This window comes from Bombus flavifrons, chromosome 11 (genome assembly GCF_040668555.2).
Source record: "Bombus flavifrons isolate JBK064 chromosome 11, iyBomFlav1_principal, whole genome shotgun sequence".
In the NCBI taxonomy this organism is placed as follows: Eukaryota; Metazoa; Arthropoda; class Insecta; order Hymenoptera; family Apidae; genus Bombus; species Bombus flavifrons.
The window spans coordinates 4,944,236-4,970,156 of NC_138452.1; the positions used below are offsets into that span (position 1 = coordinate 4,944,236).

At 29.0% G+C, this 25,921-nt stretch overlaps 5 protein-coding genes, 1 long non-coding RNA gene and 1 other non-coding gene across 14 annotated transcripts; 3 read left to right on the top strand and 4 right to left on the bottom strand.

The window, feature by feature from the left end:
* Positions 1–169: 169 nt before the first annotated feature.
* On the bottom strand, positions 170–4,930 carry LOC138185258 (LMBR1 domain-containing protein 2 homolog). The gene is made up of 10 exons (XM_069124095.1): positions 4,624–4,930; positions 4,213–4,550; positions 3,936–4,146; positions 3,688–3,864; positions 2,577–2,754; positions 2,318–2,499; positions 1,980–2,219; positions 1,709–1,910; positions 1,487–1,606; positions 170–732 (listed from the first exon to the last, which is right to left on the bottom strand). Exons 1-10 carry the CDS (start codon positions 4,795–4,797, stop codon positions 488–490), a joined length of 2,067 nt encoding a protein of 688 aa, XP_068980196.1. The 5' UTR covers positions 4,798–4,930; the 3' UTR covers positions 170–487.
* Positions 4,931–6,913: 1,983 nt separating this feature from the next.
* Positions 6,914–10,164, top strand: LOC138184647 (putative helicase mov-10-B.1). The gene is made up of 10 exons (XM_069122761.1): positions 6,914–7,126; positions 7,223–7,654; positions 7,728–7,892; positions 7,971–8,127; positions 8,212–8,348; positions 8,412–8,534; positions 8,605–8,813; positions 8,888–9,164; positions 9,270–9,564; positions 9,658–10,164. Exons 1-10 carry the CDS (start codon positions 7,077–7,079, stop codon positions 9,805–9,807), a joined length of 1,995 nt encoding a protein of 664 aa, XP_068978862.1. The 5' UTR covers positions 6,914–7,076; the 3' UTR covers positions 9,808–10,164.
* An 85-nt stretch (positions 10,165–10,249) lies between these two features.
* Positions 10,250–12,510, bottom strand: PIG-U (phosphatidylinositol glycan anchor biosynthesis class U). 5 transcript variants are annotated; one of them, XM_069122765.1, is made up of 5 exons: positions 12,427–12,510; positions 11,760–11,855; positions 11,358–11,560; positions 10,582–11,284; positions 10,250–10,503 (listed from the first exon to the last, which is right to left on the bottom strand). In XM_069122765.1, the coding sequence occupies exons 2-5, from the start codon at positions 11,830–11,832 to the stop codon at positions 10,250–10,252; spliced, it is 1,233 nt and encodes a 410-aa protein (XP_068978866.1). In that variant the 5' UTR covers positions 11,833–11,855; positions 12,427–12,510. The 5 variants fall into 5 exon arrangements, with proteins under 5 accessions (XP_068978866.1, XP_068978867.1, XP_068978865.1 ...); XM_069122766.1 differs by lacking the exon at positions 12,427–12,510 and adding an exon at positions 12,003–12,161 and having other exon boundaries at positions 11,358–11,512; XM_069122764.1 differs by lacking the exon at positions 12,427–12,510 and adding an exon at positions 12,003–12,160.
* Positions 12,511–12,515: 5 nt separating this feature from the next.
* Positions 12,516–12,622, bottom strand: LOC138185332 (U6 spliceosomal RNA). Its single transcript, XR_011174583.1, has one exon. It is a non-coding gene; the product is annotated as a U6 spliceosomal RNA (small nuclear RNA).
* A 1,581-nt stretch (positions 12,623–14,203) lies between these two features.
* Positions 14,204–21,513, bottom strand: LOC138184649 (WD repeat domain phosphoinositide-interacting protein 4). Of its 3 annotated transcripts, none has more exons than XM_069122767.1 (9): positions 21,289–21,501; positions 17,822–18,068; positions 16,722–17,630; positions 16,099–16,366; positions 15,778–16,018; positions 15,524–15,672; positions 15,329–15,430; positions 15,150–15,268; positions 14,204–14,579 (listed from the first exon to the last, which is right to left on the bottom strand). In XM_069122767.1, exons 3-9 carry the CDS (start codon positions 16,768–16,770, stop codon positions 14,470–14,472), a joined length of 1,038 nt encoding a protein of 345 aa, XP_068978868.1. In that variant the 5' UTR covers positions 16,771–17,630; positions 17,822–18,068; positions 21,289–21,501; the 3' UTR covers positions 14,204–14,469. The 3 variants fall into 3 exon arrangements, with proteins under 3 accessions (XP_068978868.1, XP_068978872.1, XP_068978869.1); XM_069122768.1 differs by lacking the exon at positions 14,204–14,579 and adding an exon at positions 14,592–15,075 and having other exon boundaries at positions 21,289–21,513; XM_069122771.1 differs by lacking the exons at positions 16,722–17,630; positions 17,822–18,068 and having other exon boundaries at positions 21,289–21,499.
* Positions 19,158–19,700, top strand: LOC138184651 (uncharacterized). The gene is made up of 2 exons (XR_011174368.1): positions 19,158–19,434; positions 19,479–19,700. It is a non-coding gene; the product is annotated as an uncharacterized LOC138184651 (long non-coding RNA).
* Positions 19,734–24,454, top strand: LOC138184650 (caspase-3). Of its 2 annotated transcripts, XR_011174367.1 has the most exons (6): positions 19,734–20,200; positions 20,485–20,788; positions 21,474–21,652; positions 22,133–22,253; positions 22,587–23,396; positions 23,472–24,454. XR_011174367.1 is itself a non-coding variant. In XM_069122772.1 (5 exons), exons 1-5 carry the CDS (start codon positions 20,069–20,071, stop codon positions 22,823–22,825), a joined length of 975 nt encoding a protein of 324 aa, XP_068978873.1. In that variant the 5' UTR covers positions 19,734–20,068; the 3' UTR covers positions 22,826–24,454. The 2 variants fall into 2 exon arrangements, 1 of the variants encoding a protein (XP_068978873.1); XM_069122772.1 differs by having other exon boundaries at positions 22,587–24,454.
* The last annotated feature ends 1,467 nt before the right edge of the window (positions 24,455–25,921 follow it).

Below are 25,921 nucleotides of genomic sequence, written 5' to 3' on the forward strand. Positions count from 1 at the left end.
TATTTTATTTTACATTGCTATTTTATGCTTACTTAAATATGCAGTGCATATATTGTTAAAAATATATCAAATACTGTATGAAAAAATTCAATTTTTATATATTAATAGAACTACTAATGTTATTATATTAACATTGTATAAGTTTGTAAAAAAATTATATAAACTGAAATAAAATAGTAAATCATAACTCCCCAGAATGCGTTTTTATTTGTCTTCTTGAAATTTAGTAATAAGCAATAAAAATACAAAAAACAAATTTCTTAACCACATTGTTTAATTCATTTTTTAACTATATTATTTGTAATATAATTATATGTTATATGATTTGTTACTTGTTAGATGTAGGACTTAATTATATTCACAATTTTAGATCCAATATTTAAAAAATTCTATTACATATCAAGAACAGATCGAATATTTTTTAAATACGAATGTACCTGTTCTATAATTTGTTACTGAGCAAAACTTAAACACTATTAGCTTCTATTTAAATGTCATCGAATAAACCTCTTTGTGGAGGTCCTATGCGATTAGTATTTGCAATAAATGCTCTTGCATTGTCCATACGTCCTTCATAAAAATCATCGGCTTGGTAGCCTGTATCGTAACTATTATTTGCACCATAACTATCAACTCCAGTTGCCATACCAATATAATATTCTGCAGGGTCAAAATCACGTAATAATCCAGCTCTTGCGGATTCTACCGACTCATCTCGTTTCAAAGGCCGAACTATAATTTAATTAATTACAAAAATTTAATGACATAGATATAGCTATTTGCACTATACAGAGTGTGTTATGCAATTGGATCGAGTTATATCTCAAAATCAGAAAGAGGTAAGAAAAAGCTGTAAAGGTGAAAGTTGAATGGTATGATTAGATCTTAGGTATTCACTTTTTTAGTATGTAGTGGTGCCCTGGAAAAGTGCAATTGCATTCTCTTTTTAAGTGGAACTCTATCATTTTTTATTAATCACTTGATGTATTTTTTAATTCTCCACAAAAAAGTATTAAGGTATTTGAATTGAAAAATGCTTAGTTTGAAAGATATTTGAATTCCAATGTTGAACTTAGTCTATGAATAATAAGAAAACATAAACATAAGCATCTGCCTTATGTTTTTCCTTCTTCCTCATATGTAAAGTTTCATAAAATTAAAATCGAAATATCCTTTAAACCAAGCACATTCTAACACAAGTATCTTAATACTTTTTTGTAGAGAAATAAATAATGCATCAATTAGACAATAAATAATTATAAAGTTCCATTAAAAGAAAAGAGTATAATTGCACTTTCCCCGTGCGTCGTTGCATATTAAAAAAGTGAATACCTAAGATCTTATCATGCCATTCAACTTTTCTTTCTATATTTTTAACTCTCTCTTTATATTTTTATCTATATCTTACTAACTTTGAGATATAAACCGGCTTAATTGCGTAACGTACATTGTATATTATCACTTCTTTTAAATAAATTACAAATACCTGTATCGGTACTTTGCCGTGAAGTTCTGTAGCGAGATGAACTGGTAGCGCTACTAAATCTTTCTTGAAATTCGCGCCTTCTATACATCAAATCTTCTGTTCTTTGTCTCTTACGTCTCTCTAAAAACGAGAACATAGACGTAGTTATATGAAAATAATGTTATTTTCATTTTATAAAATTTAATTATGATACTCATTATTACTCAAATAAAATAGTTTTACCTCGTTTTATTAACTCTTGACCTTCCTCAACAAGGTCTGTTGTAAACTCATCATCATCAAGAAATTGTTGAAAACCTAACATAGAAAGCAATCTACTTCCTAGACTAAAGTATGTTGCTAGACAAAATGCTAGAATAGCCATTGGAAAGTATACATTAAATCCATCAGATATAATGGAAATAACATCCATATGCCCCATTACCTAAATAAATAAATTACAGAATGAATTTCAAATTTATTATGAAAATCTTATAATTACTCATATATTTACTTGAGTGTAATGAGTTTCCAAAATGTGAGTTTTAATAATATGTGAATCCATGTGTATAAGACCCAGAAAGTTTAAACACATCGGTGGTGTAAGACGGCATAACATCATTCCACTAAATATTAAACTATACTCATTAGTCTGATGATGGGGTGCCAAGTAATATAAATTCAATACACGAATTTTTAAAACAGTTGAATAAGCGCAGTAACAAAGATAAGCAATTATCATCATTGATAATATCTACAAAAAGCATTTTAGTTATCTCTTCCTTCCTTTTGCATTAATTTTTAAAACAAAAGTCTTATTTGTTAATATCAAATCTAAATATATATTCTTACCTCAATGGTAAAATAATCGTAATTTTCTTTAGCTAGATTCAAAAATTGGGCAAATAATGATAACACTGGAGTTTTATTAAAAAATGTTACTTCTGACCATACTACAGCTATTGAAAGACATCCAGTACAAACAGCTATAATTTTTTGTACATAACTCCTTATGACACATTTCCAGTACCACTCTAAAAATTTTAATATATTTATAAAAGCTAAAGAAAAGACCATGTGTTTCTACAATTGTTTACTGTTTAAAGCTTACCAATAACTGGACTGTAAACAACACGAAGTGGAAATGAACGATGTGTAGGGAAAGTTGTCTTAAACCTTTTATCATCACTTACTTGGTTTTTTGCTATATCCTCTAAATCAATTATTTTATCAACCAAAATTCCCCATTGAGTTTCTATACGTTGTAAAGTTTGCAATGCTTTTATTGTCTAACAAAAAATAAAAATGAATAAATTATTATGCTTACATAAACAGTGCATTCAAAATGTTCCACGACTCTATTATTAAGATCTTTTAAGGTAAATGAAATTTTGTTATCTATTATTTAACATACATTCTTTTTCCCTCTATATAAATTTTAGATCGCTCATACAACTGTTGAAAGGCGTATGTGTAGCCCTCTTTTGAAATTGTATTTAGAACTGCCACATTTTAGTTGCTCTTTTAGTGACACCTTTAGCTTAGGAAACAGAAAGAACTCAACAGGAGCAAAATCTGGAAAATAGGCTGGTCCCAGGCAATCTATCAACCAAGTATCAAACAGCTGAATGGTGCAATCCAGAAGATGTATGACTGACGAAAATGAAGGCCACAAAATCAAAAATAAAAACAATGTTGATCGCATTTTTTAATTCAAGAGGATTCACTGCGAATTCATGTCCCCTAGCCAAACTGTAACTAGATCATTTCAGAATTTCTTGATCGCCTTTTGAAAAGAATTTGTAGGGTCAGACGGGACGTGTACTAATCACACTTGATTACCTTGCAATTTTTTGCTAGAAAATCAGTCATAGTGATTAATAACCACTCTACTTCTCAAATTTGACTCCTGCTGACTTCTTCCTGTTCCCTAAGCTGAAGGTGGCACTAAAAGGGCAGCATTTTGAAGATATAGAAACAATTTAAAAAAATGTGAGTCGCTTTGAATATAATTTCAAAAGAGGACTACGCACATGCTTTTCAATGGTTGTATGAATGATCTAAAATTTGTATAGAGAGGAAAAGGATATATTGAATACTAGATAATAAAATTTCATGTACCTTAAAAATCGTATTTTTAACAACATTAGTCCTGGGATGATCTGAATGCACAGTATATTTACACATTAGATATATTTAGATATATATGATTAATAACAAACTTGTCTATGTAAACGTATTAATGCTTTTTCGGATGGTGTATCTGTTGGTGTATCATCTGGTAGTTGTCTTCTATTCATTCTGTCTTTTAATTCTGCAGGAATTTTTTGAAAAATCGTTTCTAAATTACAATGAAAAGGATGTCCTGGTCCAATAGATACTGTAGCAGCTTGTAAAGACTAAAAAATAAAATAAATACAACATAATGATAAATATAAATAAATGAGAATTAGATAAAATATTTAATTACCTCAAGTATGTCATCTACTGTTTCCTCTGCTTCACATTTATCCAAACTTAATTTAGCAACTTTAAAATAGCTATAATTCAAAGTGTATCCAGGTTTACTAGCATTCCATAATCCCCGAGGAACTTCTACAAGTGCGTATCCAAGTAGTAATACCAGTAAGAATAAACCCCAGGTATTTGATGCAGATGATGCTATAGCTTTTAATTTTTGACTAAAACATATACATACATAAATCCATAATATATATTTTTACATTTATCATACTAATGTATCTTACCCATCAAGATCAAAACCAGGTTTTAATGCTATATATATTAGAAGGATACCACATATGAACAAATAACTTCCATAATATATAGCATTATCTATTAAAGCAGACTTTAGCTTTCCTTGAACTGTGAAATCTCCTGCTTTTATATAAGATTGCATAAGTGGTAATATCAACCATGTTAAACATTGTGAAGTCCAATACACAATCCTCCATAAATTTGGAAATATATGTTCTGGTACATTAGGCCAAGGTTCTTTACAAGTATGAAATGGGACTGTTGTACTATCAGAGTTTATTTTTGTGCTATTATAAATATTTTGTTCATTACATTGTCTATAAACAGTCTATAAAAAAATATTAAACTTAAATGTATTAATTATTTTAATATTACTTAAATTAGTAAATATTATTACTTACAGATGAAACATCTAAGGGTAAGATAAATATTATCAGCAGTGAAAAATACCATGCTATGAGTACAGAGATTGTAACAATAATATGTTGCCGAAAAATATTACCATATTTATATAATAAAGTGGCAGCAAGGCAAAATGCTACCACAATTTCTGTCAAGAATATTCCAAGAACCATTTTGGTGATTTCTAATTTTATCTCACCATAACTTTATAATTATTTTGATACTTTTTGCCTTTAGTTTTATGACTTATTCATTATCATTTGCATTATTATATTCTACTGCTTCTCGGATCTTTAATTCAGCATCCTTTTGCATCTTCTCTAACTTCTCTAATGTAACTGATTTTAAAGGAATTAATTTAGGTTTACAAAGTATATAATCCAAATTTTCTTCCTGGTATAGCAAGCTTTGCCTAGGAAGGATTATGTCAATCTTTTCTGAAGAATTATCCATCAACTCTGACATTTTTCCTGGAATCAAAACGGATATTTATGTTTATATATATGCAGGTTATATTTAATTTTAAATAAGTATTTCTAAATTTTTTCCAAATAGATGTAGTACATAATTTCTCATAGTATATATAAATACATTTTATATTTTTTAATTTACTTTATATAACTTTAAATAAAAAATACAAATAGATTATATACAAGAATTATCGTTCTCAAAATTAATCACTTGAACATTTGCTGATAGATACAAAATGTAACTTTTATAAACGCTTTCGAGGGACGCATAAAATATTAAACAATTATAAAGATAATAAAAAATTTGAGTGTAAAAATTAAGAGAAGGTTATTTGTTAATCACGTTCCACATATTTACTTCGATGGCTACCAAAGTCATCTACACTTTAAATTATCGGTATTTATATTATAACGTACTTTTATCATTGAAAAATACACTTTATCCATTTCTTCTCTACAGTAAAATCGTTAGGCATACATTGCACGATACAGTCAAAAATATCGACGTCACATGCACACCGCCAAATTGTCATTTACGAATAATACTACACGTCCAGATTCTACTTTAGATCAGATAGATACAGGGTATAGGCTGTACAGAGGGTAAATCTGGCAACAATGTCAGGATTCAGAATTCTCGTCTCGATATAAACATAACCTAATGACTATGGCCCCTTCCACGGTGCCCTCCATAGGTCTCCCGCGATTTTATGAAATGTTTACGTATGGTAACGTTTTGTTATTATAGATGATACTAATAATGTTCTAGTGAAACAATGGTAACAGTACACTAGGACGTGTAATAATAGTAACTTTATTCGATATGCTGTTTGTCCCAATTTTACCTGCTTAATATACAACTTAAAGACAAAATTCTCAAATACTTATTTTGTACCTTTTATGTGTAAAGTTTATCTCTACTTTTATTAAAATATTTTTAAGATGATATAATATGGTAATATTTCATAATTCTTTTTAAATTAATAAATTAATAATTAGATGTTGCGATATTCCCAAAATAAATGCAAAATTCTTGTATTTATTGAAATAGCAATATAATAGCATATTGTGCTACAACAGTAAATCTAGTAAACTAACCGCGTGACTTTTGTTTCACGATCTTTTTTTTCGGCATAGATAAATCACGTTTTCCTAGCATTAGCATCATCTGGTCATCTCTGTAAAATCGTATATCCGATATATCACCGATTTTTATAAAATTAATTTAGAAGAATGAAAACTATTGCTGCTAAATCTATCTATATCTGCTCCGTAGTAGACCCCAGATTTCCACATACTAGTGATGAATCTGCGCAAATGTTGTACATACTTCAAATATGCGAAATTCAAAATGTGATCAAGACATGATTATCCTCTGACATTTACTACGACGATTGATAAAAGATATATGTAATTGTGAAATGAAGAGGAAATGAAAAATAAACATCTAATGAAGTATACCAACGCAAATATGTGCAAAACCCTATTTTATTGTTAAAATAATCTAATGTAAAATGATACAACATATTTTGTCTTATTTTATATTCTTTTATATTCAGGATACCCTGCACTATACAGTTTATATATTTAATATTAATTAAGAAAATAATTTATTTTTTATATAAATATATATTTATATATAATATATATTTTACTTTATATATTATTAATAATTATACTTTATACATTTAATACCAGCCTTACTTAATAGTTTTAATATTATTAAATGTCACTTTAAACGATGTTATCTAACGATAATATTCTTTATCTATAATAATATTATCTAACGATAATATATCACTTCTAGAAATTTTTTTTTCTTGATAACGTGCATTACTATAAAACAATATAATCTATTAAGATTTATTACTAACTAGGAAACCCCGCCTTTGAAATTACGTGTTTATTATATTTGTACGTTAAAAAGCTATTTTACTTAACCAAAAAAATATTTTATTATTTGTTTAAATGATCTTCTAAATATGGCAAATGAAAGAAATAAAAACAAAAGATCTATTGTTGGAAAAAGCACGTAAGAAACTTCTATATTACCAAACCAAATAACCGTATCAAATAATTTTATTTATTGTACAAAATTAATAAGGCCAAACATTTATTTCTGTGTTAGACATTGTACCAGTTTTGGAGTATGTAATCGATTGCCGTTAGCAAAAATTGAATTTCCAGCTGATTTATGTGCAGTATTAAATAAGACAAAACCCAAAAATAATAAATTATACAATGATTATATGAAACTTATTAACAATCTTCCAAATATAAAAAAAATAGAATATGAGTATTATTTAATATTATTCAAAATTTTATTATATTTAGAAGAGCATGAGCTTTGTTTAATTGCTGCAAAACATAATTTGGAAAATCAAAAGCTTAAATATGTTTCTGACACATTTGAAATCACAGTGCCTACTTTAGATGAAGATGATCCATTTATTACTGTTGGTGATACATTAAAAATTGAGGTGAAAGGATCAAAATCTAAATATACCTGTAACATAACAGATATTATAGGGAAGAAAGTATATACAACAATACGTAAATCGTAAGTACGTTTGCATTAATTTGTAAGAATTAAACAATAGAGTACAAATCATAGTTACTTACAAAATGTTTAGATCTCTTGTATCTCAACTTCTTGAAGAAGAAGTTAATATTTATTTCCTTCCTATGAATTGGCAAATAAGATGTTTTCATTATGTCTTACACATTATGTTCAAGCATAATTTGATAAACACAGTATATCCCAAAATAAATACAAATCTTTATACTTTACCAGAATTGTAAGTATTTTTAGTAATTATTCTTAATATATATGTTACTTTTTCATATACTTACTAATATATACTTATATGATACAGTGAGTTGGATTGGGCTGATAAAAATATAGCAAAAAATAAAGAACAGAAAATAGCAGTGAATAATATTTTGAATTATTCGGCGTACCCTGCACCATACATTTTATTTGGTCCTCCTGGTACTGGCAAAACAACAACATTAGTTGAAACCATTTACCAAGTATAGATCTACTACTCTAATTTATAGTGTAATATTAAAAAAATATGTTTTTCATTCTAAGATCTTGATTATATTATCTTATAGATTAGGAAACAGTGCAAATCAAAAAATATTTTAGTATGTACACCTTCAAATGCAGCAGCTGATGAAATTGCAAATAGATTATTATGTTTACTTCCTCATAAAGATGTATTTCGGATGTATGCAGCAAGTAAATGTTGGTAAGTTATTATTCTCCTGAATACTTGATACTTTATTAGTTTTATTTATTTTCGCATTTATAGTAACAATGTAGATGAGAAAATTTATCCAAATTCAAATTTTATTGATGATATGGTCCTTTATTTACCAAAAGAAATTTTTATTTTGAAGAAGATTGTTATTACAACATTAGTAACATGTATGAGGTATGTTTTCTTTTTATTTTTTTCAGTAATAATTACATTTAGAATGGTATTTATAATTTATTAATTGCAGATTGGCGAGCCTTAAATTACGAAATGACCACTTTTCATATATATTTATTGATGAAGCCAGTCAAAGTATAGAATTAGAATCATTAATTCCACTTATAGTCATGAATTCGAAAAATGATACTGAAGCATTATATGCACAAATTGTTATTGCTGGTGATCCCTATCAACTTAGTCCTCTAATTAGATGTACAAAAATTCAACATTTGCTTGGTATGTAGTTTCATATTATTAAAGTTAAATTTACGTATTTTATTAACTGATATCGAGTTACATTATGTTTCTAGGAAAGTCTTTATTGGAAAGATTAATGGAATGTGAACCATATCAAAAAGTAAACAATAAATATAATTCGCGTTATATAACAAAGTTAATTCATAATTACCGTAGTCAAGAAGCTATTATACATACATCCAATAATTTATTTTATGAAAAGGACTTGTTATGTGATAAAAAAGAAAACAAACACAGCATAATTTCAAATTGGACAGTATTATCAAGGAAAACATTCCCTATCTTATTTCTTGTACTTAAAGGTGAAGAAGTAAGAACACCAAATGGAAGGTAATTATAACATTTCTATATTAAAAGCAAAGTTCTTACGTAATTAGTGAAATTTAAAAACATTATTTTCTAGTTTGATGAAGATTAAACACATTATCTTTTTAGTGTTTACAACAAGACAGAAATTACGGCCGTAACAAACATTACAAAAATATTAATGCGTTCCAAATTTGGTAATCGAAAAATTGAAGAAGAAGATATTGGAATTGTAACTCCATTCAAGCAACAAAAAATTATGATTAAAAGAAGTTTAAGCTTGAATAAATTAAACAACATAGCTGTTGGGACAGTAGAGATATTTCAAGGACAAGAAAAAGAAATTATAGTCCTAAGCACAGTACGTTCACAAACTTTTAACCACAATGGTAAACAACATATTGGTTTCTTAGCTAATCCAAAGGTATAATTTTACATAATATTTAAAGAGCAAATCTTTTTTGGTATTCTAAATATAATAATAAGACTTAATAATTATATTTATTTGTTTTTTCAGAGGTTTAATGTTGCCTTAACAAGAGCAAAAGATTTATTAATAATAGTAGGAAATCCATCTATTCTTTGTGAAGACAAATATTGGAATACTTTGTGGAAATACTGTCAAAAAAATAATGCATATGTTGCTATTGACGAAAACCTTGTCTAAAAATTATTGACGTTTTTGATATGTAATAATGAATTATTAATTGGTAGAACACAAACTATTTTTTTATGAGATGAATAATCTGTTAATATGTTATAGAAACTTCTTTCTGTGTGTTTATGTTTTCATTATTTATGCATTTATTATGTATATATTCATATTAAGATTTTAATATTTAAATAAGTTTGTTAGATACTAACTTGGATATAAATAAATAGATAAATACATATAAAAAATAAAAATTTGCATTTTCGTTTAATATGAATTTATTTTAAAATATTCTACTACCTGGAGACTTTATAAAATTATGTATTGTTATGACTTGTGATTAACAAACAGTAAATTTTTTCCGAAATCGAATAGTTTATAAATATTTAAGAACCACTTCTTTTATATTTCAAACTTTAGTTAATGATTTTAATCTTAAACTTTGTAAGATACAACTTTACTCTAAAAGAAGTTTAGCAGTATTTCCACTAACATCATTATTAATACCATGACGTACAGCAAACTCATGTTTCACACTCGCGAAAAGGATATCTGTTAGTAAAAAAATTTGTGCTATGGCAAATGCTAATGTAACTCCAAAATAAAAGTTTGCATTAGCTGATCTGGAATATATCCACTGATACCAAACAGTAGGTGCAAACACTGTACAGAATAGCATAAAACAGACTACAATAAATCCCTGTTGTGTATCTGTAAAAGAATATAAAATTTTGATAACATCATATTGTCTACTTAATAGATAAACAACTAGTTAATATGAAAACTTACATTGGAATAAATGCTTCCATAATGGTAAAAGAGACATATAAAATCCAACATCTCCTATACAAGGGTAAGATTTAAATATTGCAGTAATTGCTAAATAAGAAAATGCTAATAGCATTGGATCATGTCGTAACCTCAATGCCAATGGTACTATATATAATAAACTGACATTTATTTGAAAAGAAGCAATGAAAAGCCATCTAAAGTGCTCAAATACTTCTGTAAAAAAGTACCAATAAAGTCCAACATTTGGACGTAAATCAGGAACTGTTAAAATAAAGCCAAGTGTGTTCGAAATAAATGACCAACTTCCCATAATGTAATAGGAAATACAAAATAGAATGGTTAACATGCTTGCAAATATTATAAGATAGTTCGCAATATTGCTTCTTTGTTTTGTACTATTAGAACGAGCAATATAGATAATTGTTGGCACTATGAGTGAAACAGGATAAAGTCCTTGTAATGTTAATAAAGAAATTGATAAGCAATTCCAAAATATAGATCTTGTCATGGAAACCAATGCTATGGAATACAACAAATTTGTAAATACTGTTGTTGTATGTCCAACACAATTAAGTATTATGTATGGATTAAATAAATATCCTGCTGAGACATACATCATTGCAGTATATACTACAGAAGCGTCATTATGAATTTCTTTATTTTCATTGCATAATTTTTCCTCTTCTTTTTGTTTAGAAACCTAAAATTTAAATTATTTCATTATAATTGAATTATATTACAGCAACATTTTAAATATGTGAGATTTAACTGACCAATTCAGTCGTATATTGCTTTGCTGTAAGTCCAAGAAATACTGCTGTTAACAAATCAATGGACACAAATAAGCAAAATAATACCCATTGTGATAAATGCTTTTGTATAAAATTGAAAATATATAATCCAATAGGTGTTTCATGAAACAAATCTCCTGTATAAGGATCAATGCCACAGTTATACAAATACACTCCTTCAGTTACTAAAAATTAATCAGGGGAATCATAACAATTGTCAATCTAATTATTGTTTGTAGTATTATAGTAATAATGCTACTAACGATACAAATATATACATGTATATATAGCTTACATTACTTATAATAGAGAACAATAACGAGAATTTTATTTAGGTTATTATTATGTAAAATTTAAATGCAGCAAAATGACATTTATCCTAACCTCTCTTCCAAGAATTCAATGCAGTAGAAATTTCCACACGATCGCTAATGACTTTTTGGTACTCAGAATTCATTAATAAAAATCGAATAGTACCAGCTAAAATAAAATTTGATAACCATTGTTTCTTCATTTTTTAATTAAGCTATAAATCATTTATGTATTTGCGCGCGTTTTACGATCTACTTGTGACATGCAGCCGGTATCTGAACAGACACACCATGTTATATATTACGTATTATATACCTTGTTTGTTTATTTAAGCAATTGAATTTATCTTTACGGCTTTTTAAAAATATAATCTTTAATAACAATAACCACGGTATTATTTTGCATTTGATTGCTGCTAAGGAGAGTTATAATCAAAACATACTATTGGAGCGCTTTTATCTTTCCTTAATGAATCTAATTTATTTATTATAATTCAATAAAATAACTGTAAATATACTAGAGATTAATTTATAATAAAACCTATCTTCTTCTTATTCGAAATATTTTAACACATAGTTTATATTTAAAAATCATTAATAGTAGTACATGGTAAGCATCCTCATCAATTTAAAAATATAAATAAACAAATTGAAAATTTAAACAAAAGGTGTTTGTATTCTATTTGTAAAAAATCTTATTTCTTTTATTTTATTACATTGTAATTACTAGTTTACTGTACTATTTTTCTTATTTTAATCACCCTGCGGCAGAAGTTTTGTTTTCAAAATATTACAGATGGTTTAAATAATGTTTAATTGTGTGTAACAAAAAAATGTGGAACGCTTCACGATTTTGCGTGTCATCCTTGCGCAGGGGCCATGCTAATCTTCTCTGTATCGTTCCAATTTTAGTATATGTACTGCCGAAGCAAGTACATTGGTATATCTTAATTTCTCGTATATATAGAAACGAATTCATATTTCTACCACTAGCGAGAAGAGAATACTCATGGTAGCCATCTGGTGGCGTATTAATGTAGCGTGAAACATGAAGTTTAACACGTTGACTGCCACGACACCCGTATTCGGGTGTCAGCAAAGTTTCTGGACAGGCCACGAAACCCGTATTCGGGTGTCGTTTATTTGACTACTCGCAAAGGATCGTCGTAGGTATTTGAAAAGATATTCCATAATAATAAATTGTTAATTAATAATTAATTGTAATAATAGTTGAATTGTTATAAAATAAAGATACGAAAATGGTTTATCAAAAAAATTATTTAAAATGTAAAGCATTCTATATATAGCTGAGGTTGGTCGGGACAATTTGGAGAATAAGTTGTTGTTTTCTTCAAATTCTTTTGTGCCTTTGTTCGGTCCATTCGTCTTTTATTCGCATAACATAGTTTGCATGCGCGTCTAATGCTTCTTCCGGAATCATTTTTCCGATCGGCGATATTATGCTAACTCCGTCGAAGACAAGGATTTTTTGTATTTTCAGACAACCCTAATAATTTTGCAACTAATAATTGTCTAAATATTCTAATATTTATATTTTTTCTTGTTGTAATTTTGTAAACCGTCAAAGCGTTTACAACAGAAATTCCCAGAAAGAATTGAATGCCAAGTTTTCTGTACCATTTGATTCCTTTTCTAATTGTGGTGGCATAAGGAACCATTTGGTCGGAATAATCTATACCACACTTTCCTTCATTATATTCAACAACAGCTAGTGGTTTTAATGTTGCGAACAAATGAAACGAAAGATCATTCTTAAGACCACCACTTGAGCGATTCGCATTACTAAAATATCGATGGGAGCACCTAGTAGAGAACACTTGGTACTGCTGTACGCATGGCCTGACGGAGATTTCTTTGAAAACACGCGTGGCGGTCAATGTGTTAATTAAGATACATATTACGTTAAAGAGACGATGGTATTTATTTATTTATTAAATCTTCCTGCGACAATTTTAAATTTGTTGTCTTTATACTTTGATTTGAAAGATATAATATTACAAAAATAATATATTATCCTACTAAAAATGGAACGAAACAGTAAAACCACTTTAGGTTAACTTTTGTATCTTAAACCACATAAAATAATGTATAATTTATTTGTAAATCGTACTCATTACCAATTTCATTCTGTATAAAATGTTCTATGTGTTGTGTAATGTGTACAAATTATAATTCGTAAATATATAAAAGATAATTTTAATATGTTTCATATTTTAGCGCTTGACAGGGTGGCGATATGTAACATTTATAGGAACAATAGTAGGATTCATAGGAACGTTTTGTTATCTTACAATGATTAGCCCCATGATCAATCCAGAACCATATAGTATGTCTATAACATTTATAGTTATTAAATAAAATTATTTTTTTATATTATGTGACATAAAAATTTCAGAACAAATTCGAGAACGTGTGGCAACTGAAAGTGCAAATAAAAGAAATATAAGAAAAGACACAAATATTTAAGGAAATATAATATGAATAAAAAAAAACAGATTAGAGAGGATATTTGTTGTACAAAATTAATTTTTATTATGTAGTTGGACAAATGTCACTAAGATGTTGGTGTATATAAAATAGATTGAAGAACATTTAGTGTATTATGTTAAAAAATCAATAAATGTAATGATTTGTACTCTTCCTATAATTATTAATATAATTATGTTACTGTACAGACATCAGCTGCAAGAAGTTTCTTATTTGAAATGACTAGAAACTTCTCTAGAGACATGTCATCTTATAAATACAATATAAAGTTTGTGTTAAAAGTCATCATGATCACAAACATCTAGGAAGACATCAAATGCTTCACGGTTACAGTTTCCGTCGGCAGTAAAAACATATTTATGAAATGTTCCATCCATACAAATGGCTAGAAACAATTTAAAATTATATATTATACAGGCAACAGAGAACTGCTTTGGCTGTGAATTCTACACAGAAGTACAATAAAAGGAATTCACATACACATATGCCCTATTTGACTTATATTTATTTGATATGGCCTCGTATATATATAAACTCAAATTATAGCAAGTTTCTTCTTGAACATACTCTATTTACAAAACTCCACAAGATGTGTCGAAAATGACCTTGCTGCATCAGAACATAAGATTGGAGACATTTTACCATTGATTGTCTAACTCTCTCCATTCCACCAGGTATTGCTGGCTAGATATTGTGTTCTGTTTGTAAATAGGTAAGTGAACTAGCTTAACTATTTCTGTCTTTCAATAGAAGTATTCCAATATAAAATTCGCTATAATTCATAAGCAAGGTTAAATAGGACATTTCTTTATATGAACTCTTTTATTGCTTTCATATGAAGAATCTACTGCCAAAGTGGTTCTCCGATGCTGTGGGACATCCTATATAATATAATAAATAGTTTTATAAATATTCTAAGTCACTATATTCAATATGCTTTTCATACAATACATACCTATAACAGAACTCCTTGTACCAAATGCACATACACAAGCACATTCTGGTGGTACTGTAAATGTAGCCAATGCCCATTGACTTTCAACATAATTTCCCAAAAATCCCATTTTTGAGAAACTGTAAATAAATCAATTATTAACTTTAAAATTTATGAATGTTTGAACTATATTTACGTACGTCGATCTACGATTTAATTGTGTGTCTTTTAATGCAAATATATGTACAGTTCCCTTATCACTGGAAGCACATAGAAATTCCGAATCTCTACTAAATGTAATGCTGAAATATAAATTATACATTATAATTCATTATAATAAAATCTTTAAAAGTAAAATGTTGTTTTATAATTAATTTGTCTGTAGACGTATTTACCAATAAAGTGTTGCAGGGTCAGCACCTCTTCTCAATTCCACTAATAAGTGTCTACGTATACTATCCCATACTCTAACTAAAGTACCTTGAGTGGAAGCAGTTGCTATCATTGTTCCACTATTGTTAACTGCGAGACAAGCCAGTGCTCCCTAATAGTATTGTTTATAAATATAAAGAAATACTAGGAGAAGATGCGGAAGAAGGATATAGAAACATTACCTTCATTTAAATCTGTATATAAAATACACATGTACCTGGTGTGCTGCTAGAGTTGCAGGAGCACTAGAACTTCCAGCTTCTGTAGCACCAAGGTCAATCAATTGTACACTACCCTGTTTATGACCAGGAAAAGCAAGAAGTTGTTTTTGTGCAGCAGCTAATGTAGCAACTTCAACTAATCCTTTTGGATTATCTCTGGTTTCTAAAGTTAACAATCTTCGTGTTGGCATAGGAAATGAGAAAACATGTATTTCTCGCTGAAGTGCCACTATCATTCTGTTTTGTAAAATTATTCCTAAGTAAATGCAACATTTATACTGATTAAAAATAAAAGTCAATTTTATTAATGAACTTACTTGTCCCTACGTAATCGTATAGCTTTTATAGGACTGGTAAATGTAACTTCCATTACAAACTTTTTCGATAAATCATCATAAATAAGTACTGTATTTTCTGCAAACTTTGGTTTTGTACCACCACCTACTATGGCAATGATATTTGTTCTCCAAAGCATCTCTGCAATAGCTATACTTCCCATTATGTCATTTTCTAAATGTGCTTTTTCAACTAATGGTTCTACATTGTATACTCTAAGACCAGATTCCATGCAACATGTAAAACATCCTAAAAGAATACAAATTAGAAACAAAATATCAAACAACAAAACTAGTTTAGTAAATAATAAAAAGTTACTGACATTAATTATCTGAAATCTTAATAACTAAATTGAACATTGGCACATGAGAATATATAGTGACAATACTGTTATAAATAAACCAGATTTGTTTTAACATTATATTTTATTCTTTATTCTCTTATAACACTATATATATTTATTTTTCATTAAACAAAGTTAAATATTTTTAACTTTCTACTTTTAAAGCAATGTAACAGGGATATTAGATTCTAAATTATTGAAAATAAATTCACACCGTGATTCTTAAGGATTCAGGTAATTAAAGTTATAAACAATAGTTACCTTGATCTTGATTAAATCGTAAATTAAGAATATTTCTTTCTCCAGCCATTTGGTATTATCTGGTGTTACATTAAATTTAATGAATGAGTATTTCTTCTATCGATATATGAATTTTTTTTAATAACTATACTACGTGTTTTTGTTTACATTCTCCTTTCACAATCAGCTGTGACTACGATACAATGTTTGGCACAGTATTTCATTCTTTATGTGGTACGTAAGATAGCATCGTAAGGCTGATTTTCACTTTATGAATAGCGCAAGCAAATATCTTTTAACAGGTTTATTGTTTTCTCTGGGTGGTACAACAGTTATTTTTAACAAATATCTTTCGTATATAACTAATGAAAATCATAATAATTTTTATATATATATATATACGTATGCATGTATGTATGTATATATATGTATATATATTACTGAGTTACATTTAATAAATTAAGAAATTAAAAATATAAACTCGAAATAAATTTGGTAATATTTTTTTCATGTATCAACTGTAATTTAAATAATTAAAAATATTGTATAGAATAATAATTATTTTTATCATATTATTTGAGAAAACTAGTAATAATAATAATAATAATGAAAAATTATTTCAAAGATAGAAAATAAAATGACGCTATTTCTATGAATAAATAAAATCTTTAATACAAAATGTACTAAATGATTTATAGATTTACGCCCAGTTTTATGTTTACAACATTGGCTGCACTGATATCAGAGATGAGCACAGTCATATACCATCGTGGAAATGAGCATTGAATAACGATTATATCTGAGAGGAAATGAGAACACTCATGCTCATTGTCTAGTTGTTCCACGATACGTGCTGCACCACGCGGCCAAACACTGAAGGTGTTTTACGCTAGCATATGCAAGAATCTATGAAGTTAGGAGTTTGCCCTGCTTGATTCCATGCTAGGATATAGAAAAAAAAAAGAAAAATTATAGTATAATTTTAAAATTTACGAAGATTTCCAATAACGAAAAAATATTTATATTGCATAACATTTGTTAGGTACTAGTTAGATACAAAATAATAATAATAATATAATCATAATAATCATATATGTAACACAAATACATTATCATGGTACCGCTGTTTTCTACCATTCCCTTACTTGCGGTCCACTGAGTCGAGTACACGGTCGCATTAAGGAGAGAAAGAAAGAGACAGAGATAACCGGGTACGCCCCATTTTTACACGATGGTGTTACACAAGGAATACTAAGTTCTTGATTGAAGCGCCTCTCTGCGTCTAAATTAACCAACGTCGTCTGGTTACTAAGAGCAGTTAAAAGTCTTATCTTCACCAGAGAGGAAATTTCTCTCTGATACAAGTATCTATAACGGGCATTTTTAATATTAACTTCTTTCTCCTTCTCCATTCCCACTGTCCATTAAATAATTTACTTAAAAGATCATATGAAATCAATTAATTATCGTACATTCAAAGCGTACATGCATTTTTTTATATACTTCATGATGATTATTCACTTTTTAATGAGATAAGTTATCATACACGAAGTGTAGACTAAACCTATATTCTTTTTCGTATCTCACGTTTTGATGGTCACCTGGATCTCTTACCATTTTCGTGTCTCATGCAACGTTATCGATTCAGTATAGTAATGGTTTGAATTTTAAAACTAAAATTTTCTATAAACTTCCAAATAATGGAATAACATATCTTATAACGAAACAGAATTGTATACTTTTATAATACTGCAAAAAGGATTATTTCATTACGCTATATTAAAAAAAAATATAGATACTTTGATAAATCAATTGTCTTATTTACTAAACAAGAAGAAGTAAGAAATATCCAAGTTATATAGCATAACTTTGTACGAAAAGTACGCATAATGAATTTATGTATATGTATATGTATATCTATCTTATAATTAGTTAAGACTAAAACGCGTACGTTTGTTTGGCTATCCCACAATGACTATGCAATATTCCACGGTGACCCACGACAGGTGCTAATAGTTTACTTATTAATAAGTAGCTTCTGTAGTCCAGTTTAAATGAATGAAAGAAGAGAATTTAGCAAAACCTAAACTGGATTAAAGAGAGTGTAGTTTTTGGCTTGACGTCGTTATCCAAAAGTTAATTGATTGATGTAAACATTAATGGTTGGAAAATGATGCCAATTACCAGGTCTCACCCTAAGGAGGTAACAACGTACCAGATCAGCCAATGAGCCACTCAACATTACACTTAAATCTCGACATTCAAGACTATGATAAATCTATAAATGGCTCAGCTTAGCTTTATCTTAACATTGATCAAAGACCTATATTTCTTTTCTAAAAATAAGTCGAAAAGTAGTAACAAATAATAATGTTAACAACAATAACAGTTTGTTTTTAACGAATACTTCTTCAAAAATAACTGAAATAGTCTTCCACTGTTATTATAATTAATATATGCTAGAAATGTGAACAAACTCATACCTTAGATGTTTGCTCAATGAAAAAGAAAGAAATTAAAGGAAAGAAAGAAATGATCAAACTTATACTGACGAGCTTCACGTCGCTAGAGGTTGTAGCACGATTGTAAAGGAAGGCTATTTTTTTAGTTGATATCTTAAAATATTAAGGTATTATTAAACACAATTTCAGTTTCTTTCGCATTTAATAGTCAGACACGTGTTACGAACATGATATTTTCAAAGGGTAACATCGAAATACGTGTAATAGTAAGAGTTGCCGAACATCTCATGGTAGCTTACGTAACGCCTCACCGCAGCAGACGCATCAATTAGTTCCCCTCTTTTATCATTAATTATATATTTAAATTAACTTTTATATTCCTCGAATGATTTTACATTTTATTGTTATAATCACCATGATTGTATCTCATTACGACACCGATGAAAAGTTATACAACTTTGAACCTTTTGAGCTTTTCTACAATCGAAGAATTCTATTCACCAATATGTTCTATGTTACTTTTCAAATATTTTCGTGAGTCACTGCACAAATTGGAAATAAAAACACAACTTTTACATAAAGGTACACAGCTTAACATGTATCGAGATTAATTTTTACTTTTGTAGTAAGATTAGAAACATTAATACTTTTTCAAATATTATAAAACAATGGAATAAGAAGACTTTTGAGTGAAAGTGAATATGATTGATATGAATACAACTGGTTCTTAGAAAGAATATTTGACATTTTAAGGAAATATCGATATCAGTGTCACTCATATATATACATACATATGTACAGTGAATGGCCAGCGTTTTATAACGACTTTATCGTTAATAACGATAAGATAAGTGAGGACTTGTCAGTAAGAAACGAACCACGAAATCCGGTACACATGTTTAAATCATGTTCGTCCTTATATTTTGTTTCGTCAGTTTGAGTCGCGCTGCTATCAATTATATTTCGAACATCACGAAGATGAAAAGCCTAGCGCATTCTTTTCGAGATCAACCGATCTCGCAGGATCCAATAAAGGAAGTAAGAGAGACACGTCTTTTTTACAAACATCTTTTATTTCGTTTTGTGGAAACTGTTATTCGCCTTTGGAACAAATTGTATATCCGATTGTTGTTCACGGTGATTACGTTGTAATTAACCGATGAGTAGATAAAAATTGTATATGATGTCAAATAACGTTGCTGTTTACTATATATTTGCCTGAGATGAGATCAAAGGCTATAATTACGCGAAAGACGTAGAAAATGACGAGTTTCTTTTGGAAAACCGGAAATAGGAAGATCTTTGTAATTCGTTATTTTCAGAATTGCTCCATGGACTCCAAGGAAAATTTAGATTTAATTGACGCTAAAGTAGTACATGGTATATCATACAGGAAGGAAATCGTACAGAATTTCCCTATACATAAAGACGCAGAATTCTATCCGATGAACAATAGACGTGGTAAATGCGTGATATTCAATAATGAGACCTTTAATGAAATGGAAAAGCGAGATGGAACTAAAAATGATGAGGAAGCGATAAAGTACACCTTCACTAATCTGGGTTTCGAAGTGATACCTCATTCGGATCTTGACTACGTTGGCATCATGGAGATTGCTGCAAACTGTATGTCTTCAGTATGTTCATTGTTTGATTTCAAAAGGTCCGCACGTTATCACTGATATTGACAGTAATCTTGACAATGCACTTTGATAATAATATTGTTAATACACTTTAATTTTTTTGAGACCACACACCATCAGTATTATTGACAATATTATTGAAAATAATAAGTTGGAAGGTGCTTTTAAAAAATGTATTATGTATATTGTGTTATACTGCGTTTAGAGCACATTTCAGTTATTGTCTAGTTTTTGCAATATTTTGAATAGTATGCAAGTTAGAAAAAGGGCGTTCTTAGTTACAATGATTTTTGTTCTTCGAAACGCTATATAAAACGCTATATAAAGCAATATTCACATATGAATTTATTGAGAGAAATTACTTTAAATAATGAAACTACTTATTCAAATTACATACTCTATAATGAACTGAAATATGTTTCAATAAGTTACTGTTAATCTTAGCACACGGCTAATATTATTGTTAGTATTGACATCACTCACCAGTATTGATGTTTACGTGGCATAATATTCAAATTTTCGTCAATATTCTGCCTCAGTCCTCTGATATCGATCGCACATGAGCAATAAAATTGTCCATATTTGGTGATATTAATATTATTATTGATCGTGTGCGAGTTCTTTAATTATATACTATGCATTGATCGTTGATGTTGATTGTTTTGTAGTGTCTGCGAACAATTACGAAGATTATGACTGTATCTGTATTTTTATATTAAGCCATGGCACTAGTGGTGAATATGTATACGCGAAGGATTATCCATATCGGATATCTGATATTTGGGGAAGATTCACCGCAGATAATTGTCCATCGTTAACTGGTAAACCAAAGCTATTTTTCATACAGGTCAGTGTCTCCTACGATTTTTTGCAACACTTCATTTTTAATTTTGTTCAATTAATTTATGTTATCAAATTTTGTGTTTTAACGCTGCGATTATAAAAATAATCCAAGTCCCAAAGATTTGCTTAATATTTCTTCTAGATACTATTTTTTCTTCACTATCAGTACATTACGATTCCATTTTCTTTTATTTAAGTTTTTAATCTTCTACTTTTAAGAAGTCGATAACGTTAAATTTGAGATATCTGTGGGTCACATATTTCAAACTTATGCACCAGCTTTAAAAATTCGGTCACTTAAGACTTAACAGTTTTTTTACTCTATCTATTATTAGTATATTATACATATATTTGTATATTCGTAGTATGTACATATAGTATAAATGTAAAGATATATGTATAATATATTACGTTTAAGTATCCATATATTACAAATATATATGTTATTAATAATACAGTATTTAACAATTGTTACTTCTTATAGGCTTGTAAAGGAAAGAATCCCATGCAAGGTATTCGTGTAAAGAGTGCAAATGATTCGGTCCAAAAGAGTTACACAATTCCTACTCATGCAGATTTCCTGTACGGCTACAGTTGTGTAGAAGGTAAATATAGTTTAAACAAAAAAATGTCATTGTTTACATATATATATAACGATACAAACGCATCGAACTTTAATTTTCGACATTTAAAGTTCTTAGAAACGATGAAGATCGTACGTAATTTAATCCAAGTATTATATATATTTTATTTAAGACTATAAAATTTGGATCTTCTTACTTTCGTGCCATACTTACGTTTTCAAATGTTAAGACGAAATTTGTACTGTAAATGGTATTTGCAATCGTTAAGTCTGAGATTGTTTCTCAATCGAGGCAAGCATTGTTTCATATTTTTTAATTTTGTCAGTCTTCTAAAGAGTTTTACTTCGTTCGCAGGTCACTACTCGTTTCGAGGTTTAGAAGGTAGCTGCTACATTCAGACTCTATGCGAGGTGATCAACGAACATTGGAGGAATATGGATCTACTGAAAATGTTAACGATAATATCGCGCAAGGTCGCTTTCGAATTCGAAGTTGCACACAATAGTTCATTCCTAAATGAGACAAAACAAATGCCTACCTTTAGCTCAACATTGACCAGAGATCTATATTTTTTACCGAAAAATACGTCATAGGACAGTAACAATATTTTTTTAACGAATGATCTCTTAAAAGTTGTGAAACAGTCTTTCATCGTTATTGTAATTAATATATACAACAAATGTGGTAAAAATTCAAGAAAGGAAGAAGTCCTTACACCCCCGTTTATATACTATTAGGACACTTACAAAAAGACAAGGTGAATCCGACAAACCGTTAGAAAGTTATTAAATCTTGTTAAAAATTTTATTTTAAACTTAGCTACTAGGAATGTTTCTTCAAAATTCTTGTAAATTGTTCCCAACATTTTTCGTCTTGTCATCCCTATGCAAATTCAAAATTTTCTCTGATCGATGACTTTCTTAACAATTTTAAGGAAACCACCAAATTTCCTAATAAGTAATTATGAACGAGGATGTATAGAAGTATGCGTTTAATTTGCAGCCTTTTGTGTTTCCAACGAGTGCGCTGTGAACATATATTCTATATAGTACGGAAGTGGATGCGGCGTTAGATCACGTTGGCCTTGAGCGATTAACTGATTTTGAACAGATTTCAGTCCTGAATTGTTGTATTGTGATTAGCACGTGAATGTTCGAGGATAATGTAAGTCCTCTTTCGCGATTTACAATTTTATTAACTGCTTCATTTCCTTCTAGTAATCTGCCAATTTATGTTAAGGATATTCATCGTTTTACGTGACTCGAGTTTGTTATAAATGAGAGGATAGATGTAAGGATAGATAAAATTTTGTGAAGTCAGTATAGTATGGGCTATGATATAACGAAGTTATAAATTGAATCATAGTATTCCAGTCAGAATAGAAGGCACAAGGTCTTCGTTGGCAGAGGTTGTAGCACGATCGCAAAGAATGGTTATTTTTGAGTTGAAATCTTACGATATTAAAGGAGTAATGAATTGCATGTTTCTTAGAATTTCAGTTTCTTTCGCACTCGATAGCCAGAGACGTGTTACAAATTTGATATTTTCAAAGGGTAACATAAAAATACGAGTAGCAGTAAGAGTTGCCGAACGTCTCATGGTAGTTCAGTACGTATACATGCCTTTTTATCATATATAATTATAGACATATTTAAAGTAACTATTTATATTGTAATTTTTGTATGTATTCCTAGAGTGGTTTCATATTTTATTACCATAATCATGATAATCGTGTCGTATTACAGTCGTATGAAAAATTTTGTGCTGTAGATAGAATATATTTACAAAAATTTTATATAATCATTGTACAAATATTTTCATGAGTTACTGTATACATATAGTAGAAAAATTGATATATTACTCATTTTGCAAACAGTAAAAGGGCAATTTGAATTTCATACATTTCAAAGCTTAAAGTGATTAGAAAAGAGCCAAAAGGTTTGAAAAATAAATTTAATTCAACGAATGTAGTATGAACATACGATTTTTTTTAGCATCAAGATCGATCCAGAATTTTCCTGATAATTGACACCATTATATAGAATGATACGCAGGAAAAATTCCAAAAACGTGTGGAAAGTTGCACAAAACGGGGAAACTGTTTAATTCAGGTTCGGTAAATAGATTGTAGGACCCTTTTACACTTTGACAAGCACCAGTTATTTTGACCGGTATTGATAATGTATTAAGGCTTAATGTACTAATTGATAAATGTATTAAGGCTTAATGTATTAATTGATAAATGTATTAAGGAAAGAAAAAATAATACTTACAAAACTAAAACAAGTTTTTTCTCCCATGTAAATAGTGTTAGGAAAAAAGAGAAATGGATGAAATAATTCGATATGAATTAGAAATAGAAATGCAGTTTTTATACAATATTATAAAGTTTAAAGTTTATCAGAATTAATTTCTATTGAAATACGTACAGAATAATTATTTATCGAAAAGCATACCTTCGCTTCCTTTCCTCTACAGTTCTTCAACGGAAGATCATACATCGTTCCTCTTCAATTTCTTGATCGTGCAACTACTTCTTGATCCACAGTTTCGCGTTCCTGATCCATTCTCTCTCCCCTTTTTTTCTTTCTTTTTCTTCCATTTTATCTTTCTTTTCGATCATCGCTCTTCGGTGCAACATTTTCCGCGGATTTTTCTCGAGCACTTGTTCCTGCTCGATCTCCCATCAGTATTTAATTGGCTCTCCTATTCGAACTGCTGTCTGCTCTTCGAAATGAAAAAAGCTCGTTAACTTTAAACAAGCGATACCGCCATGCCACCAATTACCGGCCGCTGAAAAAAATCCGCTTTGCGGATTGCCCATTGGGGGTGAAATTCTGCTGGAAACTGTACGACGATGACGTTTGAACATATTTTTTTCTATTTCAGGGATAAAGAGCATTTTCGATCAGCGGATGTTTATACGAATTCATATTTTTATGAATAAGTAAAAAATGTCAAAGCTAAGCATAGATCTGTTTCATGCATTAAGAAAATTATGTTTTGGATATTTTACATACAGGATGCTTCACGGTTTAACACTCAAATTTGATTAGTATATTGTACAAAGATAATCTAGTAAAAGGTCATTTCAAGCCTTTTTAAAGAAGATGTAATAATAATACGAGATATTGATGACTAATTATGCTATTATTTTATTATACTAGAATTTTAAAATCGCTAAAAGCTTGCGATAGCCTTACTCGGGGAACTGGAGTGAATATATTTAAGAGTTTCTGTCTCGTATATCCAGCAATTCTTCTAATAGGCAAATGATCTTTGCTAACGAATCTGATTTAAATCGTTCCCCTCGTAGGCGATGAAAATTGGTTCAATTCGATAACACTGTAATCGCTATGATTAGAGTGTCGCGTCGTTACTTTCGTGCTTCACGTGTGTTTCGACGCGTAGCAAGAATTCGATTGTTAGAAAGAATAATATATACTTTGCGGAAGTAAAAAGAATTTCTATGATTTAAGAAAAACAAATTGTTTATCGTAATGCTACAAATACTCCAATTTCTTCGTAAGGTTAAAAAATCATAGAATCTAAAAGAAATAGCAAATAAGTATACAAATTTTGGAATTCTCTCTCATAACAGCAATGTTAAAAAATAGAATTCATAATGTAAATTGATGGAAAAGAAATTGTTGAGAAAGTCGAATCTTGTGGATTAATAAAAATAGAAA

Excerpts from the sequence above, each read along its gene's own strand:
- LOC138185258 (XM_069124095.1), bottom strand. The coding sequence starts at position 4,797 with ATGGTTCTTGGAATATTCTTGACAGAAATTGTGGTAGCATTTTGCCTT. Across the intron at positions 4,551-4,623 it reads TACCCTTAGATGTTTCATCT|ACTGTTTATAGACAATGTAA; the intron begins GTAAGTAATAAT and ends ATTTTTTTATAG. Across the intron at positions 2,500-2,576 it reads TGTTTACAGTCCAGTTATTG|AGTGGTACTGGAAATGTGTC; the intron begins GTAAGCTTTAAA and ends TAAAATTTTTAG.
- LOC138184647 (XM_069122761.1), top strand. The coding sequence starts at position 7,077 with ATGGCAAATGAAAGAAATAAAAACAAAAGATCTATTGTTGGAAAAAGC. Across the intron at positions 7,655-7,727 it reads TATACAACAATACGTAAATC|ATCTCTTGTATCTCAACTTC; the intron begins GTAAGTACGTTT and ends CAAAATGTTTAG. Across the intron at positions 9,165-9,269 it reads GTAAGAACACCAAATGGAAG|TGTTTACAACAAGACAGAAA; the intron begins GTAATTATAACA and ends TTATCTTTTTAG.
- PIG-U (XM_069122762.1), bottom strand. The coding sequence starts at position 11,889 with ATGAAGAAACAATGGTTATCAAATTTTATTTTAGCTGGTACTATTCGA. Across the intron at positions 11,561-11,759 it reads ATTGAATTCTTGGAAGAGAG|TAACTGAAGGAGTGTATTTG; the intron begins GTTAGGATAAAT and ends ATTAATTTTTAG. Across the intron at positions 11,285-11,357 it reads AGCAATATACGACTGAATTG|GTTTCTAAACAAAAAGAAGA; the intron begins GTCAGTTAAATC and ends TTTAAATTTTAG.
- LOC138184649 (XM_069122767.1), bottom strand. The coding sequence starts at position 16,770 with ATGGCTGGAGAAAGAAATATTCTTAATTTACGATTTAATCAAGATCAA. Across the intron at positions 16,019-16,098 it reads ATACGATTACGTAGGGACAA|AATGATAGTGGCACTTCAGC; the intron begins GTAAGTTCATTA and ends TTTACAAAACAG. Across the intron at positions 14,580-15,149 it reads TACAAGGAGTTCTGTTATAG|CCATTTGTATGGATGGAACA; the intron begins GTATGTATTGTA and ends AATTGTTTCTAG.
- LOC138184650 (XM_069122772.1), top strand. The coding sequence starts at position 20,069 with ATGTTCGTCCTTATATTTTGTTTCGTCAGTTTGAGTCGCGCTGCTATC. Across the intron at positions 20,789-21,473 it reads CATGGAGATTGCTGCAAACT|TGTCTGCGAACAATTACGAA; the intron begins GTATGTCTTCAG and ends ATTGTTTTGTAG. Across the intron at positions 22,254-22,586 it reads CGGCTACAGTTGTGTAGAAG|GTCACTACTCGTTTCGAGGT; the intron begins GTAAATATAGTT and ends CTTCGTTCGCAG.